The sequence below is a fragment of the Capra hircus genome, chromosome 6 (genome assembly GCF_001704415.2).
Source record: "Capra hircus breed San Clemente chromosome 6, ASM170441v1, whole genome shotgun sequence".
NCBI lineage: Eukaryota > Metazoa > Chordata > Mammalia > Artiodactyla > Bovidae > Capra > Capra hircus.
In genome coordinates this window covers 25,739,879-25,752,888 of record NC_030813.1, presented here as the reverse complement: position 1 = coordinate 25,752,888, position 13,010 = coordinate 25,739,879, and the positions used below count along the sequence as shown (strand labels likewise).

Genomic DNA, 13,010 nt, shown 5'->3' with positions numbered 1-13,010 from the left:
CAGGGAGGCCTGGCGTCCTGCGATTCACGGGGTCGCAAAGAGTTGGACACAACTGAGCAACTGAACTGAACTGAACCCCATATCCTTTGCGATGCGTACTCAGTCACTTCAGTCATTTCTGACTCTCTGCGACCCCATGGACCATGGCCCGCCAGGCTCCTCTGTCCGTGGGATTCTCCAGGCAAGAATACTGGAGTGGGTTGCCAATTCCTTCTCCAGTGATAAAGTGTGAAATGAGTGAAGTGAATAAAGTGAAGTCGCTCAGTCGTGTCCCACTCTTTGTGACCCCATGGATTGTAGCCTACCAGGCTCCTCTGTCCATGGGATTTTCCAGGCAAGAGTACTGGAGTGGGTTGCCATTTTCTTCTCCTTTGCCATAGTACGTAGTCAACTTGATTCTCACTTGTCAACGTGACTTTTACTTCTACAGAAGTTCCACTAGAAATACTGTTTCTTTTCATCACTGATCACTATATGAAAGAAGCAGTCTGAAGTATGGTATATTCTCTCCCTCTTCTCTCGCTGTCGCTGTCTGTCTTACCAGGGATGGAAAATGACCTAGAACTTTTAGAATGTGTTTTGAAATCTTTATTTGAATATGTGTTTATTTATAGTTTTGAAAATTTCAAACATTTCTAAATAGCAACTCTTTTACTTTCTACACTTCTTGTATGGCAGAAGCATTTTTGTTTAATGCATATTGTACAGAAGAACCCACAAAGAGAGGAAAACCACACAGGCACTGCTTGTTACCTTTAAGGGAGCTGCTTAGATTATTCCCATTTTGGGTTTGGCTGTGCCATGTGGCTTAGGGATCTTAGTTCGCTGGCCAGGGATTGAACCTGTGCCCTCTGCAGTGACAGTGTGGAGTCTTAACCACTGGACTGCCAAGGAACCCTCCTCTTTATTTTTAAATTTAACGTCTTTCCTATTGCCCTTTTCTCCATTTCTGAGCTTTTCTCCAAGCAGGGAATTAACCTCCATAAATATGACTTAGTTAAATGGATATTATATGCAAATAGAGGGTTTTATTTAGTAGCCTCTGATATCTTTTGATGATAATTATTTTTAATTCTCAAAATCTTATAAAATTGTCCATTACTGTAAATCTCTAGTTGTTTTGTTGGGTTTCTTAGGCTGCTTTAGAGCATTAGAAATCATCAGAATCAAGTTCATACCCATTACTGGAATGTCTTCCACAACCTAGAAATTTAGCTTTCCTTTCCTTTGGTGGAAGGGTAGGCAGCTCATTTTTTGTGGTTAAATAAACCTATCTTTTTTAATTTGGATTCTCTAGTGTGATTCTGATCCATAATTTAGAATACATTTCTTGGTGTAATGAATAAGATAATAATGGAACCTGAAAGATTTAGATCAGTGGTTCTCAGCTTGAGAAACTTGTAAAGAATATTAGTACCTTGGTCCCCAGTGCATGAGAATATCCTAGGTATGGTCTATTCGCTGACACTGAAAAACAACTCCCCAGATACTTCTAAAGTATAGCCAGTTTTGAGAATCTCTGTGCTAGAAAAATAAGGTTAAATGGGCTGAATTTCAGTGTTTGTGAAACATGTGAGCTGTGGGAAGTGGAGGAATGGATGTGGCACATTGCAGTCCTCAGGTTCCAAGGACAATTTAAAAAGTAGGGCCTGAAGCTTTGGATGCAGGGGAGCAGTGCAGGATGAGGAGCCCTCCCTGAGTGAATTTCAGTAATAGCATTTATTGAGTCCTTCCCAGGTGGTGCAGTGGTAAAGAATCTGTCTGCCAATGCAGAAGACACAGGTCGGGAAGATCTTCTAGATGAGAAAGTTGCAACCCACTCCAGTATTCTTGCCTAGGAAATCACATGGACAGAGGAGCCTGGTGGGCTACAGTCTGTGGGGTCACAAAGAGTCAGACAGGACTAAGCAACTGAGCACATATGTGTATACGCTTATTACCGGCCAGATCCTCTCTTAAGCAGTCACACCATTTGCAGTGAAACCATTCTGAGAGGCAAGACCCAGGAAGGGCAGCCTATTGCTCTCAGCAGCTCTTCCCAATTTCCATTCTCTCCTGGGAAAGACATGTCAGCTGAGAACTGAGGAGAAGAATCAGCAAAGCCTGCTCCTGGGAGACTGAAGTACAGAATTGCATTCTTTATAGCCTCCCAGTGCCCAGTTGTGTCTGCCTCTTTGCACCCCTGGTATTCAGATGGTAAAGAATCTGCCTGCAGTGTGGAGACCCAGGTTCAATCCCTGGGTTGGGAAGATCCCCTGGAGAAGGGAAAGGTGACCCACTCCAGTATTCTTGCCTGGGAAATTCCATGGACAGAGGATCCTGGTGGGCTACAGTCCATGGGGTCACAAAGAGTCAGACATGACTGAGTGACTAACATACACACACACACTTTGCAACCCTTTTGACTGTAGCCCACCAGGCTCCTCTGTCCATGGGATTTCCCAGGCAAGAATACTGGAGTGGGTTGCCATTTCCTTCTCTGGGGATTACACCCTCGCCTCTTGTGTCTCCTGCATTGGTAGGTGGGTTCTTTACCACTAGTGCCACCTGGAAAGCCTCTCCTTAGAGGAGAGTTTTAGGAGCCAGGCTGAGTGAAGGTGTAAATAAAAAGGAAGAGTGTCATAACTATTAATGTTCACAGTTCTCACTAATGAAATAAGACTCCATACGCAGAAAATTTAGTTGATGATTTCTCTAGTCATCTTGTTAAAAAAAAAAACAAAAACAAAACTCTTCCTAATGGTGTCTTTGAGCAAATATGCATTAGCGAGTATTTGCTGGAGACTGAGGCTGCGCACTCTGGAGGCTAACTAATCCCTGTGTTGCCTGTTGGCTCTTTATCCCATTTTCTGGAGCAGAACAGACAGAACTAGAGGTGTGGATTTGCAATCATGCAGTTTCTCAGGACCCCGCACTTAGAAGGGCCCTCCTTTCCTGTCCTGAGAGGAGAAGAAATCTGAATGAATCAAAATTGTAGTGTTTAGGAAAAAAGGATTTAGATTTAATTTTGCAGCTTGTTGATTTTTTTAATTGAAAATTTTACACATAATTTGGACCTAATTCTACTGCTGCTGCTAAGTTGCTTCAGTCGTGTCCGACTCTGTGCGACCCCATAGACGGCAGCCCACCAGGCTCCCCTGTCCCTCGGTTTCTCCAGGCAAGATTCTGCAGCCCGTTTATTTAGATCTGATGGACAGAATTGGCTTGTTTGCAGGTTGCTACCCTCTCCTGACTGTACTTTAATGTGAGTGGATACCTTTGGCTGTTAAGAGGCACACCAGTCACCCTCACTATTCCCTCTTCTAGGACTGCCTTTTCTTTTTCCCTCACTTTTCATAGGCACAATTTTTTCATCAAGTTTTAATTTCTAAGTTTTCTCTTAATGTTTTTGCTGAATTTCATGTGAAAGAATAAACACATGTTAATAACACATTAATATTAAGTAGTAATTAGCAATATAACAAATAAAAATTAATTACATGTTATGTAACATATAATGGCATCTAATATATTAATAAGTATTGCTTATATAAACTTAACTTATATATACATAAATATTAATATTAAATATAAACATATTAATATATTTTCAATGTTAATTATGTCAATAAGCAATGTTTATTATATCCTATAATAAAAAATACATACCATGATTTTAGCTCCTCCTGCACACTCAAAGGCAAAGTCCACACCTCCATTGGTCATTTCAACGATGACCTCTTGAATGGGTTTGTCTAGGTCTTTAGGATTGAGGCAGTCAGTGGCTCCAAGGGCTTTGGCCTTTGTAAACTTCTCACTATTGATGTCAATAGCTATGATTCGGGAAGCTCCTGATGCTTTACAACCCATTACAGCAGAGAGACCGACACCTCCTAGGCCAAAGATGGCACAGGTAGAACCAGGTGTGACCTGCAGGCAAGAACATTATAAATTAACTTTTCAAGCAGCTGCTCCCATTTTTGAAAAAGGGACAGAGTGAAGCGGGAGCAAAAAAAGGGACAGAGTTAAGTGGGGGCAGGAACAGATATATTAAAGCCTGTCTGTTGTAAAGCTAAATGATATAGCTAAATGGGGGAAATTTGCCAATGTGAAAATGTATGAATCACTGGCTAAATTTGAAGAAACATTTGAAGGCTATTGGAATTAGAATTATCAGCTCATAATTCTACAAACCCAAGTAAAAATCATTCTCTTATCTTCCTTTTCCCTTTAGTGTTATGAGAACAAAAACTGAAGCCCAGACATTTTAAAGGGCTTATTGGTTTCTTTTTAAAATAGATCTTCTCTGGTGGCTCAGACGGTAGAGCATCTGCCTACAATGCAGGAGACCTGAGTTCAATCCCTGGGTCAGGAATATCTCCTGGAGAAGGAAATGGCAACCTACTCCAGTACTCTTGCCTGGAAAATCCCATGGACGGAGGAGCCTGGTAGGCTACAGCCCATGGAGTCACAAAGAGTTGGACACGACTGAGCAACTTCATTTTAAATAGATCACAAGCCCCAATGCTCATTGCAGCACTATTTACATATGGATATATGTATATGTAGAACTGAATCATTTCGCTGTACACCTGAAACTAACACAACATTGTAAATCAACTATATTGCGTTATAAAATAAAAAATTAAATTTAACTAAGATATAGATCAAAAAAAGTCACAAGTAATTTGACATCTGTATTTCTAATAGGTCTTTTTTGGTTTTTTGGTATTAATGTTGTGATTGGTTTTGAATGACCAATAATATGCCTCTGAATGTAAATTAACATGATCATCCCAAATCATCACTTCATTCAAATGGAACAAAGAAGGTATGTCTTTGCATGGTATTGAAGGATTTTTATTATCTTGGTCTGATACCTTTCAACTTCTTCTCCATAATCATCGCAGTGCTACAACTACAGCCAAATGTTGCAGTTTTCTTTCCCCATGCCTTAGTTCATGCTGTTCCCTCAGCTTGATGTGCTTTTCACCTTATTTCCTTTAGTCAAAATATAACCTGTATGTCTAGATCTAACTTAAATCACACTCTACCCTTGAAATGTTTCTTGATTCTACAATTAGAAATTAGTACCCATCTTTTTGCTTTTTCTATATCATATAATTTAAAATTAGTTTTGAATGATTTTGTGTGTGTGCACATGGACTAAAGTCTTTGAGGGCATATAACCTTTCGTATTGATATCAAGGAGTCTTCTGTATGTTTTGTCTGTAGTAAATGTTTGTTATATTGAATTCAACAGAAACATGATATGTTAGATGACAAGGAAAGCTGCTGTAACTGGAATATGCTATTTTGTAGAGCGGTATAGTGGGAAAACTACTATACAGAGATATGTTCAATTAATATTTTCCAGTGATGATAAGAACCTGTTAGAATTAAAAGCATAAACCCAAGAGAAAGAGAAAATGTGTCCAGGAAAAGTCCTTGATATATTCTAATTTGAAAACAAAACCGTTAAGGAAAGAGAGACTATTTTACTTTAGTTTATGTGTCATACTCCGGAGAAGGCAATGGCAGCCCACTCCAGTACTCTTGCCTGGAAAATCCCATGGATGGAGGAACCTGGTGGGCTGCAGTCCATGGGGTCACTAAGAGTTGGACACGACTGAGTGACTTCACTTTCACTTTTCACTTTCATGCATTGGAGAAGGAAATGGGAACCCACTCCAGTATTCTTGCCTTGAGAATCCCTGGGACAGGGGAGCCTGGTGGGTTGCCATCTATGGGGTCGCACAGAGTCAGACACGACTCAAGTGACTTAGCAGCAGCAGCAGCAGCAGACATGCATACACTGGCTTTTGCCACTCAGGGAAAAAGAATATATATATTTTGCAAATATTCAGAACACTGTTCTATACATACTATGTAATCTTTACTATGATACTGTGGCATGAGTTTAGTATATTTCCAAATATATTTCTCCAGAGACTGTTTTAAATTTCGCCAGTAAGTCTAACTGGAAGTAGACATGCATTTTTCTCATTGAAGCAATGTTGTACACAGTTGTCGTGCATAGCTTACAACAGTGCCTAAACTGAATACACTGTACCAATTGTGTTATACAACTGGACACTTGTGTGTAAAAGTGTCTTTAATTGCAGTTCGGGGTGGGGGGGGGGTCATTATAAAGTACTGTTTGCTTTTTTGTTTGTGTTAGTTGTTTAGTCATTTCCGACTCTATACAACCCCATCGACTGTTGCCCACCAGGCTTCTCTATCCATGGGATTCTCCAGGCAAGAATACTGGAGTGGATTGCCATGCCCTTCTCCCAGACATCTTCTCAATCCAGGGATTGAAGCTCAGTCTCCTGCATTGCAGGTGAACTCTTTACCAACTGAGCCACAAGCGAAGGTTATAAGGTGTAACCCCACTTAAAAATAGAGCTTTAAATAGTGTGTGATTATCTATCTACAGACAACACTCTTAGGACATTTTTATGCTTTTAAAGATCTCTATGAAATGTAATTAATTTGGCAATAAGGAATGCAAACAGATTGAAAAGAACAAGTTCTGGTCATGCTGGGGGAATGGTCCTTAATAATTAATCAGAGTTATTGCATCACTTTTCTTCTCAGAGGTAATTAAAAATTATGAAAGCTCTTGTCTTTTGTCTAGATTACTAACAATTCACTTCTTTTTACTTGCTCCTATCAAATTTATTTCTCTTTTTTGAGTATCTCATGAGGTGGATTAGCTGTTCTTCAGCATCAGGAAGAACAGATTCTGAGAATTTAGGTAAGCTTTGACTAGATTTAAAAGAAAATTATGGCTGAATCTCAAGGGTTAATATCCCTGAAGAAAGACTCCAGTGGTAGAAGGTGATAGTCGACATGGAGTCCAGAAAAGGGCAGGGTGAAAAGGTGGCTGTGGTGGTGGTGGTGCTGGCGATTGTAGCAAAGAACAGTAATTCTTTCCCATGTCTCCAGTGTTATCTAGAGGAAAATATGCCTTGACTGCCAGGGTCACTCAGCTCTTAACTCCTCCCAACTAACAATGCCCTTCCTGTAGGAGCCTTCAGATTATAGTTTCACTTCCCATATAGTCTTAAATTTTTGCTAATGAATAAATGAATGAATCAATTTTTAGAAAGAGATAATATACTGAGAGCCAAGAATAGTATCCCTATCTGCTTGACTGATACAACTCTCAACAAAAAGTTGTATCTTGATATTTTGGCTACTAGGTCAGCCTTTTATTTTGGTTAGGCTGACTTCATTTTCTTGACACTGAACAACTCTATGTAATCTTATAAAAAAGAACAGTTGGATTGCAAAGCTGAGGACCAAGCCTCACCAAGATGTTTTAGGGATTACATATGAACCCGGCTTTATTCATTCACTTGCTGAAAATTTTCCAAGCTCATACTATGTGTCAGGCACAAGGCTAGGCTCCAGAGCCATCACAATGAACAAGAGAGAATTCTTGTCCTTATGGAGCAAATCATCTAATAAGAAGGAGAAATAAGTGGGAAATATCTCCATAATGTGATAAGAAGGAAGAAAGGGATAAATACAGATACTTTAGGGGAAACTGTGAGGGATGCCCAATGCATGCCTGGGAGGATGGAGTAGGTTTCCAATGGGAAGTGACAAATAACTGGAGTCAGACAGAAGAAGTGGGGGAGCTTTCCAGGCAGTGTTGGTGGGAGCCAGGTGTGAAAAGTCTAGAGGCCATATTTAGAACCCAGAGCCTGGGGGTCAGGCCCAGGGGAACAGCGAGCCATGAAAGGAAATAGAAAGAATGACTAGCATATTGAAGGAAAAGGGGACTACTTAAAGGGGAATGAAATCTCCAGATTTTGTTGCTTTTAGGAAGACCACTCTGGTTGCATTTTGCGGTTTAGAGTTAAGGGATAAAGATTGATGTCAAGGAGGTTCAAATAAGGAGGTTACCAGTATTCTTGCCTGGGAAATTGCACGGACAGAGGAGCCTTGTGGGCTACAATCCATGGGGTTGCAAAGAGTTGGACACAGCTTAGCAACTGAGCATGCAAAATCCTGCAGAAGTGGTAGAGTGGGGTTTGAACCTACATGTGCCTGACTCTGGCAGCTCTGTGCTTTCCCTCAGCCTCCTGAAGCTTAGAATGAGGCCCTTGAAATAGGCAGAGAGCGAGCGCTAGTGGACGGATGGAGAGAGGGAGAAAGGGTAACTAAGGGCAGGACAAGAAAGATGGATAGTGTGCTCAGATCTGCCTGTGGGGGAGCGCTTGGAGGCAAGGGGGTGGGTTCACCTATCCGGGGTGCTGCATGGGGACAGTGAGGGCAGCCTGGGGACCAGCTTCTCAGGTGGCACCAGAGGGAGGAGGAAGTGGGAGTGGATGGAAGGGGAGCCTTTGCTTGCAGGCAGGCAGTACAAATTTAAAAAAAAGAAAGAAAAGAAAAAATAGAAAAAAAAGAAGGTCGTTTGAAGCATCCAAGTGATAGTGAGATCTCTCTAGTCTGTCAGTTGAAGAACTTTGTAAAAAGCTTCTAAATTCTAACATGGAATTTCAGGGATGCACGTTGCCACCATCAGGGCTGCCATCTGAGACCCTCCCTTGAAGCCACAAAGGGGTAAAGTGAGACATAGAGATGAATTACTACATTTGAGAGAGAGGAAATGGCAACCCACTCCAGTATTCTTGCCTGGAGAACCTCATGGACCGAGGAGCCTGGCTACAGTCCACGGGGTCGCAAAGGTCAGACACGACTGAGCGACTTCACTTTCTTTCACTTTCACTTTCTAATCTGCTGCATCAGGGAGAAACTAGGTGGCTATATGGGTGTAGTTTCTGTTGTCTCTTGACCGGATCTGCTGTCCCAGGACAAGGGACATATTTAGGGGACATGTTTAAGCAGACTGTACTTAAATCAGGGATAGTCAATAATCTAACATAGTAGTAAAGGAAAGGAAATGAACATGAACTGGGTGCCAGCTATATGCTAGCCTCTGGGCCAGATGCCTTGCATATGTAATATGGTTTAATTATCCCTACAACTATTTGTAGTAGATATTACAGTAGAGAGAGAGGAGTGGAGAGGTTAAATATCTTGCCTAGAGTCACAAAGGTAATAAATGACAGAGCTAGTTTTTGAAGATAAATCTGGCTGCTTTATCATGCTGCCTCCCATAACATCTATCTTACACAGCCTGGTGATTAACCATTTTACCTTGGCATTGTTGATGACAGCTCCATAGCCAGTTGAAAATCCACATCCAAGCAGACAAACTCTCTCTAAATTGGCATCGTCCTCTAGTTTGGCAAGGTTGACATCTGAGACCACAGTGTATTGACTGAAGGTACTGGTCCCCATGAAATGGTAAATTGGTTTTCCTTTGCAGGTAAACCTGCTAGTTCCATCTTCCATTAATTTTTGATCACTCAAAGGGTTTTTAAAATTCCTAGGGAAAAAAAAGATACAAAAAAGGGAAAGTTGATGGACAACTGATAACTTTCCTGAAAAAAAGTACCTACCTGCTCCCTGATGCAAGCACCTACCCTCCCCACTTTGGACTATTTTCAAGTAAATCTCAGACATCACTGTTTCATCTGTAAATATTTCAGTATGTGTCTCTAAAAGATTCTTTTAATTCTACAGATTTCATTTGGTTGGTGTGTCTCTTATTTCTTTTGATTTATAGGTTCTCACCCTACCTCTTGTTTGTTCCCCCGCAGTTTTTTTGTTGAATAGTTATTTGTTCTACAGAATTTTCTTGAATCTAGATTTTTCTGATTATGTTCCTATAATCTGGTTTAACATATTTCTCCATCGCTGTATTTCCCCTAAACTAGTATTTTTGATTTAAATGCTTGATCTGATTCAAATTTTATGTTTTTGTAGGAATACTGCTAAAATAGTGTAGTGTATTTTCATCTGGAGGCATGTAATAGCTTATCTCTTTGTGATGCTGGAAAGAACTGATAGTCATTGTCAAAATCTATTATTTCATTAGAGGTTTGCAAAAGGGTCTATTCATTTTTTGATTATCTGCAACAACCCTGTGAAGTAGGTATTATTATTGTCTCCTTTTTATAGATGAGTAAATTGAGGCACAGTATGGGCAGAAGAGCCTGGAGGGCTATGGTCCATTGAGTCGCAAAGAGTCCAACATGGCTGTAGCCACTGAGCACGCATGCATGCATAGATATGAGCAGTAAAATTTTAGCTTCTGAAATAACTAGTTTCAGTTAGCATTAAAGATAAATATTTCGTTTCTATAGTCTAAGTAAAAAATAGGGCAATTAGGATTTTTGACCCCGGATCCAGACTGCCTAGGTTCAAAATCTAGCTCCAATCCATGTGGCCTTGGAATAAATTACTGTGACACATTGCATTTCTCTCTCATCCTCTGTAGAAGTGAGAGGGTAACAGGCAGGTAAGGAACTGAAAATCAGTCTGGGATGCCATCAGGTATATCCCTGATGCATCTCCACCCCGCCTCGGTGGTAGAACCAGGAGGTATGAGTATGGTGCCTGCGTCAGTAAGGGACAGACTAAGTCAGACAAGGGAAGGAAAGCTTCGGTGGAAAGTCTGTCTACATCCCCATCTAGAGCAGGGAGGGACGCCTCCGGTAGAAAGATGGTGCTGGTCACTTTTTTTCTCTCTTACAGATGGGAGCTAACAATTCCAGCCTCACTCCTTTGAACTGTATCCTGAAAAACTGGGATAGATAGATTTGATCCTTAGAGCTTAAAGACGGTATGCCTGATCTTCCTATGTGGTACTGCATGGCCACGGTATCCATTGGAGGAAGGCAAATGGTAGCCAGTTGGAGGGCCTCTTAATTATAATACTATTTTACAATTAGGCCAGTTCTGTAGAAAACAAGGGGAATGGGTAGAAGTAGCATATGTGTTGACCTTTTTCTCTGCAAGACATGCCAGACTTGTGTCCTACGGGTGTAGATTTGGGTATGAAACCTTCAGCTCCCTTCTGTCTTCCTACTTTGCCCCCGTACCCGGGGCTCCAAACTGAAAGTCAGGCCCCCCCTGCCCCCCGCCCAGAAGGGTTGCCTCAGTAAAAATCCAAACTGAGATTCAAACTGCCCAAGTAGCGGTCCAAACAACCCCTGTCTCATTATGACCTCAGACTACGCTGGTTTCAAAGAAACTCAAACAGTTGAAGTAAGAGAAGCTCAGACAGCTGTAAGGCGAGTGCAGAGGAAAAGAGAGTGAGCTGGGCAGTCAGGCAAGAAAAAGGAAATTTATTAGAGGGAAAAGAGAGAGTGACTGGCTCTTAAGGAGAACCAGTGTTCTCCCTTTCTGACAGAGTCCTTCTTATACCAATGAAAAATTCTCTGAAGGGATGGTCACATAGCCAGAGGTCTGGAATCTGGTGGCCTTGCAGCTTTGAGAAGATAAGTGCCAGTGAGATAACAGGATGCCATTTGGGCAATTTGGTCAGTCTCACAGATCACTGTGATTTTACTTTTCGTTTGCAAGGTCGACATAATGAGCCACCTTATCAATGAGACCCCATGTGGGTCCTATCATTCCAGCCTTTTTGATTTAGGATAAGGGCCAAAGGTCAATCTTCTGTAACTACTTCCTTCAGGGCAGGGGCATCATGGGGGTAAGATAAGACATTGTGGGGGTAAGATAAGAAAAGGCTGCATTGCGGGTCAAGGGGTTTTGTGTGGGGTCAAAGTTTTTGATAATCTGAGTGAGTTAGAAGTAGCTCATGGATAGTTCAGTTGGTGAAGGCTTGTAAGCGGTCCTGCCATTGTAAGAGTTACCCTGGGCTCCGTAGAGGTAATGAGAGTCAGGCTCTGGGGCCCTGGGCACCTTCAGTCTTCAGTGGCAAGTCTGTGGAAGCTGGGCAGAGCTGGGTCGGAGGACTCCTGCTCAGAACCAGGAGGGGAATGTCCGGATCCTTGGAGGTGGATTTGGGCAGTTGATCTTCCAATATCTCGTTATGCCACAGCTGGGACATGGACCTGGAGGGGGCCTTGGCTTTAGGCACGAGCGTGTCCAGTGGCCTTCTTTGCCGCATGTGAAGCAGGGTCCAGGTGGCTTCCTTTCTTTGTTGGTTGATGGCGGCTTGGAGTCATGTAGGGCAAGGGCTAAAAGGTGGCATTTGGCCTGATCTCTTTGGGCCTTCTCTAGCTTTGCCTATTCTTCCCGGTTATTGAAAAATTTTAAAGGCTAAATTTAAAAGGTCTCGTTGAGGGGTTTGAGGGCCTTCTGCCTTTTGGGTATCTGGGGACGACTGGGAGATAAAATGGATATTAAGGACAATGGTGCCCTCTGCTGAAAGTGAAAGTGAAGTCGCTCAGTCGTGTACGACTCTTTGCAACCCGTGGACTGTAGTCCACCAAGCTCCTCCGTCCGTGGGATTCTCCAGGCAAGAATACTGGAGTGGGTTGTCATTTCCTTCTCCAGGGGATCTTCCCGACCCAGGGATTGAACCCAGGTCTCCCACGTTGCAGGCAGACGCTTTAACCTCTGCACCACCAGGGAAGCCCTCAAATGTAAGAATCCAAGTACTAACATCAAAGATTTCAAGGGAGGAAAGGAATCCAGGTTGAAAGAAGAAGGGAGAGGAGGCGGGAGAGGGGGGGCGAAAGGGGTGGCCTTACAGACATCTCCTGCCACCTACACATGCCCAGGCGTTATGGGACTTTTTCCTGGGCCTCCAGAGAAGGGGGGGCTGGAACTCGGCCCTACCAGAAATCAGACCAGACCAGAACCAGAATTCGCGTTCTCTGCCAAGAGACCAGAACCAGAATTCGCGTTCTCTGCCAAGAGGAGGTGATCAGTCTCCAATCCTCAGCTCAGGCTGAGGGCCTTTTGACCAGATTCCTGCATCCAGGACCAGGGGACTAGAAAAACAGGGAAGGATAGGAAGGGTTAAGGAGAGGAAAGAGAGAGGGAAGGGGAGAGAGGTCAATAAAGTCTCTTGTTCCTTATTGGTCAGGGCACTCTGGCCAGTTGTCCACATCAGGAGGAGCCCAGGGACAAAAGGGTCCCAGTTGCAGCTGCTGGGTCTGGTCCATTGGCAGGCAAGCTGGCCCCTGAGTACCCCG

At 42.6% G+C, this 13,010-nt stretch overlaps 1 protein-coding gene across 2 annotated transcripts in view; it reads right to left on the bottom strand.

Annotated features, from left to right (window-relative positions):
• Positions 1 to 13,010, bottom strand: part of LOC102173738 (alcohol dehydrogenase 4) — a 40,430-nt gene that overhangs the window by 7,596 nt on the left and 19,824 nt on the right. For both annotated transcript variants that reach the window (XM_018049289.1, XM_018049288.1), the window contains exons 5-6: positions 9,154 to 9,385; positions 3,649 to 3,909 (exon numbers count right to left, since the gene is read on the bottom strand). In XM_018049289.1, coding sequence (XP_017904778.1) covers positions 3,649 to 3,909; positions 9,154 to 9,385 — 493 coding nt within the window. The remainder of the gene's footprint in view (positions 1 to 3,648; positions 3,910 to 9,153; positions 9,386 to 13,010) is intronic.